Here is an 8,413-nt window from a genome sequence, read left to right as displayed (position 1 = left end):
GGGTGGGGGGGTTTGGTGTCTATTGCAAAGACTGACCAAAACTTGAAGACAAAGTATATGTCATATTTATTGCTGTCATATGGTAACCTTTTGAAAAATGAAATTCATTATATAATTTCTAAATTCATTGTCCAATAAATCAATTCTCGGAATTTTATTGTGGCAAATATCGAAAGCAGACCCCCCCCCGGCCCCCAAGAAAATCCAATATCAGCTGTACCTTAATTTAAATGTGAAAAAATAAATAAATCACAAACGGGCCACGCAGTGATTGGTTTATTCCGATCGTTTGGCATCACATCGGCGGCATGAAAAGGTATAAATAGATGAACCCCGCGGCGGGGGTTGTTCTGTGCAGCGGGAATGTTTCCGTTTGCTACGCTGGCTTCCCAGGTGATGCATTGATGAAAGCTGGGACGTTACACAACTGGATGCGGCCGTGGCTTTGAAGACCAACATGCGCCGGCGCTACGCTCAAAGAAACAAACAAAAATGACTTTTCCAGAGCTGCTCGTTTGCTTCGGTAAACGCAAAGTCCATTCTTTTACTTGTGCCAAGTAGAGGCCAATTTGCTCGAGTGGTTATGGTGAGGTTCTTCTGAACGACAAATATTCAAGAGGGACAAAAGTAAACCAAAAGAATACAAACGGTCCTCGCTGACTTCACGTCAAGATGTCGCCGATCACGATGAGGAGTCAAAAAGCAAACCGACAAAATTCAAAGGAGGTCTCAGAAGAGTCGCGCCCCGTAGCCAAAAGTCTGTTTGATGGCCTCGAAGTAGAACCTGCGCCAGCCGTCCTTGGTCCGATCCTCGTCGTCGTCCGGAACTCCGCGACAGTCCAGGCGGAGTTCCGTCTCGCTGCTGCGGTCCACCAACGTCAGCGTGACCGTGGCGTAGTGCTCTGCAACGCACGCAAAGCCGTCACACACACACGTGCGCGCGCATTTGCCGCCGAGGCCAGAACAAGCTTTTTGTGGAGGGAAACCCACAAAAGACGTTTGGGTCTGCGCTGAAGCAGGAACCTTTTCGGTTCTTGCCACCTCTTGCAATACATACCACAGGGCCAGTTGTTGTACCTCCACTTCATGACTATTTTCTGATCTCGCACCTACAACCGAGAGGTGAGAAAGTCACTTAAGACGCGACACCTCCAAAACCGGGACAAAAGTTTGGGCTTCTTGCTTACCAAGTCTACGAATTCCCCCAAAACGTTTCCACCCAGCAGTCGAAACCTTCCTCCCTTCTCACCCTCCACCGTGGCCGGAGCGTGTGTGAACGCCTGAATCATCTGCAACGACGGCGACAGCGACACGTTTCATTTGACGGGACGCTTGAAAAGCAGGGGGTGGGAAAGCCTTCTTGATGGGGGCGGGGCCGCATTTTCAAGACTTGTTAAGCCTTTCAACAACTTGTCCTTGAACACAAACGCCCCCCCCCCTTACTCTGAACAGACTTGGGCTTCGTCGCAACTTCCTTCTGCTTTCTCATCGTCAAATCACCGCCTAGTGGGGGCTGCGTGCGTTACACTGCCCCCTGGTGGCCACGACCCGCATGTCAGAAGGTGGCAACATTTTTCTTGGTGATTTTTGGGAGGCTAAAACACGTGAATGGCATTTCCAATGACTGCAATGTAAACGCGCGGGTATATTGAAAAAATAAAAATACGGGGGCGGTCTGTACGTGGCCGTTTGGGCCATACGTTGCCCACCGCTGGCGCAAGAAAAGGCGAAGGTGTTTCTCACCTCCTGGTTGACAAAGACCCTGAAGAGGTCCGCTGGACTGGTGAGGAACGTTTCCGTCAGGCTGAACTTGCACGTGGGAATCTTCACGCCCGTGTTGACCGGCGGCGCTGCCGGGCTGCTCGATGATGAAATCTGACCCCACCCCCCACAAACACACACACAAAGACCAGGGAGTCAGCGTCCGTTCCTGCTGACCCAATACTTGCAGAGACGACGAACGTGGCCAACCTGAGTTTTGTCCGTCTTGGCCTTGGACTGCGAGGAGGACTGAAGCGGCACCATGCCGTTGGCCGTCGGCAAGATCATGCCCTGAGTGAATTCTGAAGACAGAAGAAGGAAAAAAAAAAAAATAAATTTCGCCAGTTCTTTCAGTAGGCGTTAAGACAACAAGAAAAGTATTTCAAGCTTTTTTTGCCACATACACGCACTCCGGCAGCATGGAATGCTTCCAAACCGAAGGAGGATGCGTTCGCTACCGTGTCCTATTTCGGGAATGCGATCCAGGATGTCGCTGATAGATTGCACAAAAGACGACATTGCGCTCGATCACCGATTTCAATCCCCGCGATCACATCGGAGAAAAGTCTAATCAACACCCGTGCATAATGCTGGTGTCAAGGCCTTTTTCGGACGGAAATCTTTTTCATGGATAAGCGTCCGTCTTGATTTGGAGGCTGTGTGGGCTACAGAAATAAATGTGACTCGACTTGATGTGGAAAATTAGCGGCACTTCTTTTCAGAGCAGGCGAGGTAAAATAAAAATAAATAAAAAAAATCTCAAAAACTTGATACGAGTCTCTCATTCAAATGTTGACGCCAAAGACATTTTAGTTTGACCTGATTTTAAGAAGCCCACGTAGCTTCCCAGAGCTTGGCGGATCTTCTCGGCTCCTTTGGATTTCATCAGGTGGACCAGCGGCGTCTCTGGTTCATCTTTGTTCAGTGCCACGCTAATCTACATGACAGAGAAAAGGACAACACGAGTGTCACCACCTGCGACGACAGGCCCCACGCGTACCAAGTCCACTGCTTACATCCAGATCCTCCATATCATTCTCATCAGACAGATTAGGAACCTCGATGGAGCCTTGGTATTTTATTCCTGATTTTGAAATTCCTGTGAGGGGGGGGGGGGGGAGAGAAGAAGAGTCAGAAACTTCTGAACAGGTTGACGAGGTTGTGGTTTGACGTCCTGAAATTCCGACGCACCTGTCCAGGCTGCTTTCAGGTTCCACTCGTAGAAGAAAATGAGTTTCCCTTTGCGGTTGTTAATGGACGCTTCGCCCTCCACCTTGCTCACCTCGGTCACCTCACAGCTTCCTTCGTTGCTCTCCACCCGCAGGCCCAGCAGGAGACTTTTTAACTTGTCCGAGGACCAGCTTGTGGCGTCTCGTTCCGTCCTGAGGAGGCGGCAGCAATTGTTACAAATTTGAAAAGTCTTCAAGGTTACTTATCTGGCCGTATTTGTAGCGAGGTTTGATGCTGCGTTCAGAAACCTCCTACTTGGTTCTAGTCAAAGGTAAACAAAAACCATGACTGACAAATACATTTGAACAAACGCCTTCTTGTGCGGATGTTTGAAGAGTGTTTTTGGGTACCTCTCCGGTTGTTGGGTACATCACCAGCAAGTCGGAATTGAGACTTTTAATACGCCGGGAAGCTGAAACTTCCCAGACTGCAACACTGTATTTTTAGCACTCGTCATACGTGCATGTGCGAAACTGCTGCACACGCCTCGGAGATTGCGCCGAACATTCCGGAGAGAAAGTTGTTCCACCGAGTCACCATGGCGATGGAGTGGGGTTACCATGGGAAACCGACGAGGAGGGAGGATGATGACGCTTGATGCTGACTGTCTGGGATGACATTTGATGATGAAGCCGGCGCAATTAGCATTTGCATGCGTTCTCATGCCGATCGCCTCGGTTACCAATAATGACAATAATAAACCGGAGCAAAGGATCCTTTTTCGCAGTCGTTGCCTAAAAATGTGTTATTTTAAAGCCTATTTTACACTTGGCGACGTGAGGACAGACATACGGCAGGGTTCAGAGGCAGAAAATGTGCCGGCTTTTGCAGTAGGGCTCAATTAGGATTCACCATCTTCGAGAAACAGTCATTGTTTGTTTGAAACCAAATGACTTATTGAAAGTGCATTTGAAACCTTCTCGTTCATAAAGTTTTCCTCGAAATACGTGTGAAAATGCTTGCTCGTCGCGGTAAGACACTTTTCCGTTGAAGGTTGTGAGATGGTTGATTTAAAAGCGTCGTACGATTAGGCTGGCGTACATTTGGTGGTTAAAATTAACCTACAACAAGGGTGATTAGACGACAAACATATTGGGGTATGTTCTTAGCGAATGTGTACTACTCGTCTAGGGTTTGGGCCCCCAACCCCGCGAGGTTAACAAGATTGGTAGCGTTAGTAACGCGTGTGGTCGTAGCTGTCAGAAAGTCGAGGCATGTTTAGATTTCGTCAAAACGCATCAGATCGAATTCTATTATTGGGAAGAAGAAAAAAAAAAGTCCCACTGAGCGGTAATAAGACGAGGAAAACGCGGCACGGGAGTGACATCGATAGACAAGGTAGAGCCCAAACGTGCTTTTTTTCGTGCGCCCCGAACGAGGTCGGTGTGCTCGGCCTGGCGGGCGCACCGGATATCCGGACCGCTGCCAAGTCCCGCGTGATGTCTCTGCTCGAGAGTCTCGTGCTTCGGCGTCCAAGATGGCCGCTTCATTATTTTAAGAGTAATTAAGCGAGGAAGTTCGATTGCGTTTTTATTTGCATCATTTTTTTACGGTTTCTGCGTCATTAGCTCACGTCATAGCGCGTGTAAACCTCTTCTTGTGAACATCGACTTTGTGATGTACGTAATCGAACGTGAACTTCTGCGAGTGGTAACTGGCTCGAGAACTGGCCAGGTAATTTTGTACCCAACTCAAAAATTACTACTCATTTTTTCGCCGTAAGTCGTATAGAAAAAAACTTGATCCAATAGACTTATTTTTTCCCCACGGCTGTCACGTTGACAAAAAAAAATGTGGGTGTTGTAAAACACCTCCACTTTTGCTCGTGAAAGGGTTCAATACTTTTCCCAGTATTATCAGCGTCATCAACCCCATCATCCACATTTTTCTGCTATCACTATCAACCCACCCAGTAAAATCCCCTCTGATAGATATGGATGTTGAAACATCAATATCACCAACATTCACCCCAGGAAAAAAAATTGGATTTTCCACACCATGCGAGGGTTTCGTTCTTTTAACAATATTAACACCCACCCTTTTACAGCTGTTGTCAATAATATCCCCTGGAAAAACGAGCGCTGTAAAACACCCAACGCGAGGGTCCACAATTTTCCCCAGGGTTCATCACCAGCACGTTCTCAAGATAATCAACTCAACCACTCAGACTTTCTTGAGCAAAAGCGGTTCAGCATCCACACTCGTCCCACTGTTAACAATACTGTATTATCACGATCGTGTTGTCGCTGGCATTTTGTCATTTTCTTGCATTTCCAGTGGCCTCTCCGCTTAAGCGACAGAGCGGTGAACTGACTGAACGTCAATGGATGACTAACTTGGAAAAACAAACGACTTGTGAGCGAATATTTCAAGTAGCCAATCGGGGTAAGCGCGTGCAGCTTCGCGAGGAAAAGAAGCCATCTGTGTCGTATGCGTGCGTGTGCGTTTGCGTCTCTGGGCTCCCCTCCCCCCTTTGGTATTGCTCTCCCTCTCCGTGCCCGGCTGGCTGGCTGGCTTGCTTGCTTGATTCTCCCTCCCTGGCTGACTCAAGCGTGTGGCTGTGCTGAGCGGTGTTGGCGGCTCCACAGCATCAGCCGCAGCGAGCGCGCGGAGAGAGAGAGAGCGAGAGGGAGAGAGAGAAAGAGAAAGAGAGAGAGAGAGAGACGACTTCACTTTTTGAAGCCGTGGCATGAATGATCTCATCGGAACCTTCTGCTCCGCTTTCGCCGCCGACGTTCCTATGAGTGAGACCGGAAGAAAATAAGGTGAGCGTTGGGTCCTCCGCTGCTAGTCCCCATTGAGATAAAAAGAGTCTCGCGTTGTTTGTGTTTAACAACTTTAAAAAGTGTCTTTTTTTTATTGGGGCGGGGGAGGGGGGTAAAGGAGGAGGAGGAGGAGGAAGAAGAAGAAGAAACGCCGCGGACCACCGAGTGGCTAATTAGCCCGTTAGCATTCGCCTTATTAAATGCGAGAATAACCGGGCGACACACAGCGAACACGTCCGTCCACTTTTGATACCGATTGAGGCCTGCTTTTTATCCGTTTCCCCGCCACATTGTCCCCCGCTCCTTCTCGGCTCACCCCCCCCCCACCCCCGGCTAACTGTTAGCTTAGCAGCACAAAATGGCCTCATTGTCGTGCGGCGGTTGGGGAGACAAAAGCGGGGCGCCAGCTACTTTGGGGCGGCTCGCGTTCGCCGAGCGAGCGGGCCACCCATCCGACAGATAGCGACCGATAGTGTCGACGCTGGGCAGGGTTCCCAGCCACGGAGAAACGGGGAGGATAAGCCTGCGTTGAAGAGCGGAGCTTTTGATTAATGAGCGTCGAAGCAAGGCCTCGCTGGCGGTGGGGGATGGGCCGCGCTCACGGCTGTTGACGTACGGCGAGACCGTCGCTTTATTTACGCTTTCAGACACGTTTAGCAACATCAGCTCCCGAACGACGTGCGTGAATTCGTCCCTTGACATCGAGAGTAGCCAACGGGGTGGCGTTAAATGGGCTTTCAAGTCGTGTCAGTGCGGCTACAACGCGCCCCCCCACCCCTTCCACCGTCACCTTTCACCAAAACAACGAGATGTGGCTTCTCACATGACAGCTTCTGTGGTCTTTTTCAATCACAGTTGAAGCGTCGTTATGTTTTTCGAATCTCTTTTTTCCATTTACTCTCATCACACTCGCTGGCTATGCGCTTATATAACATCCTAGGCGAGTGACCTGTCAGAAACTTATTTGGAAAACAAAAAAAAAAAAAACAGCAACAACAGAAAAATGTAGCTTGTCAGGCATTCGATGTCACTGCAAATTATTCGTCAATAATGTCTTGTGTTAGATTATTTGCTCGTATGATTTCGCAGCGTATAGTCCTCCTGTAATACGCGTCTTTTGAAAGGCATTGTAACCTTCTGTTTCGTTGCCACTTGAAAGTTTAAAGCTCTTTGTTCTGTTTGAGGTTGCTGTTGCCTTTTAATAAACTCTAAAAAGGTGCATCAATTAATTGATTCAACAGCGACTCAATTATCCAAATAATGAACTACTTGTCCAACTCCTGTGATTTAACCTGCCTCTGGACAGGAAATATTTCCCCACTTCTGTAGTCCTCCGTGAAAGCAGCCCGTCGCTCTTTGGAAAAAGGATTGTTGACATTTTTGCCTATTTACTGACATGTTATGGACCAAAAACAGGAACATAATTACAGTCGGTTTGAAAATATGTCCTGTTTTCTAATGAAGGAATGGAAGTTTAAATACATTTTGTAAAACTACTAATGTCGCTAAAGTAATTGTCGGAAGAATCGATTATTTAAGTACTCATTAGTTGAGGGGGCGAGTTATCGGCATGAGACAAATTTGGCGGCTTGATGGATGAAGTGCTGCCTCCACCGGGGAAAAGACAATCGCCCCTTGAAAGGAGGGCTGTGGATGAATGATCCAGTGGTGGTTTCATGGTAAAAAACTGTTGAGGCGAACACCAAGTCTCCCAGAAACCACCACAAAATGTTGCTAAAGAGTCGCGTTTTGGAAAAAGTCGTTTGAGGGCTCGGAAAAGTGTTTAAAAACGAGTAGGGATGGACCGAATAATCCTTTTAACTCTGTCAAAAATCCGGAAGTGGCCTTTTGTGGTTCCCTGAGCATCGGAAACCGGTTGCACCGGTTTGGAAGCGCCTATTACTCGAGCGGCGGTCACGTGGCCTCTCGTGTCAACATCAGCAGCGGCTGCTGTTTCATGTCCTGTCAGTCATGAGCATTGGTGATGGAGCCCAAAGGGGAATTTTCTCGAGTGCACCTGTACAGCTCACGTAAAATGGCGACCGCCAATCAATCCCTTTGTAGCGACGATCGGTGAACGGCTGCGCTCGGAATCGTTGAAATGGTAAATTGACGTCTTTGTTTTTGTCGGCATTAAAGGGGCTCAAAAACTGGAATTGTGTCTGAAGCTTGCTTCGGGGTCTGGCGTTCTCGTGGGCAAAGGTGGGATGAATTGCTGTTTGTTGGTGGCTCGGTTGTGCTGCCGGTGTTGTTGAATGTGTGGTTGTTCCGCCCAGCAGGAGTCTTGCCTCTCAGACTGGCCTAAAAAAAAGGGGGGGGCGGGGAGCGACAATGGCGCTGAGCAAAATCGAAACGTACTCTAGGCGTTGTGACCCGGGCCCGCGCCGCTACGCTCATGCCTGCCTGTGCCCGTCGAATGAAAAGGTAGCGTAATGAAAAGGTAGCGCCCCCCCCCCCCTCCCTCCCGTCACTATTGAACCCCCAAAGGCCGACTGACACGGGCACCGCTTCCTCTTCGGCTCACGTGCACACGCGTGCAGAGATGTTGAAAAATGTGTCGCGTGCGGCACTTTAGGAAACGTTGGGATTTGATACTTGCGACTTGGCAAAATGTGAACTTCGGTGTCGGCCGCCAGTCGGCATTTTGGTTTTGATTG

General features: G+C 48.9%; 2 protein-coding genes across 5 annotated transcripts in view; one reads left to right on the top strand and one right to left on the bottom strand.

Annotated features, from left to right (window-relative positions):
* Positions 1 to 259: 259 nt before the first annotated feature.
* Positions 260 to 3,553, bottom strand: LOC109520175 (activator of 90 kDa heat shock protein ATPase homolog 1). The gene is made up of 9 exons (XM_019877200.1): positions 3,529 to 3,553; positions 2,953 to 3,192; positions 2,778 to 2,860; positions 2,581 to 2,698; positions 1,972 to 2,063; positions 1,744 to 1,875; positions 1,188 to 1,289; positions 1,058 to 1,109; positions 260 to 902 (listed from the first exon to the last, which is right to left on the bottom strand). The coding sequence occupies exons 1-9, from the start codon at positions 3,551 to 3,553 to the stop codon at positions 730 to 732; spliced, it is 1,017 nt and encodes a 338-aa protein (XP_019732759.1). The 3' UTR covers positions 260 to 729.
* A 2,096-nt stretch (positions 3,554 to 5,649) lies between these two features.
* The window catches only part of cdca4 (cell division cycle associated 4), a 31,519-nt gene continuing 28,755 nt past the window's right edge, over positions 5,650 to 8,413 (top strand). For 2 of the 4 annotated variants that reach the window (XM_019878691.1, XM_019878665.1), the window contains exon 1: positions 5,656 to 5,756. The gene's annotated coding sequence lies outside the window, so the exon portion shown is untranslated. Of the gene's footprint in view, positions 5,757 to 6,517; positions 7,861 to 8,413 lie in introns of those variants that run through there. The other 2 variants (XM_019878681.1, XM_019878674.1) reach the window with 2 other exon arrangements.

This window comes from Hippocampus comes, unplaced genomic scaffold, assembly GCF_001891065.2.
Source record: "Hippocampus comes isolate QL1 unplaced genomic scaffold, H_comes_QL1_v1.1 scaffold295, whole genome shotgun sequence".
NCBI lineage: Eukaryota > Metazoa > Chordata > Actinopteri > Syngnathiformes > Syngnathidae > Hippocampus > Hippocampus comes.
Note: the sequence above shows the minus strand (reverse complement) of the source record. Positions and strands in the feature narration are given on the sequence as shown.

Coding starts and splice junctions, on each gene's coding strand:
- LOC109520175 (XM_019877200.1), bottom strand. CDS start 3,553: ATGGTAACCCCACTCCATCGCCATG. Junction 2,861..2,952: donor CCTGAAAGCAGCCTGGACAG/GTGCGTCGGAAT, acceptor CCCCCCTCACAG/GAATTTCAAAATCAGGAATA. Junction 903..1,057: donor GTACAACAACTGGCCCTGTG/GTATGTATTGCA, acceptor CGTGCGTTGCAG/AGCACTACGCCACGGTCACG.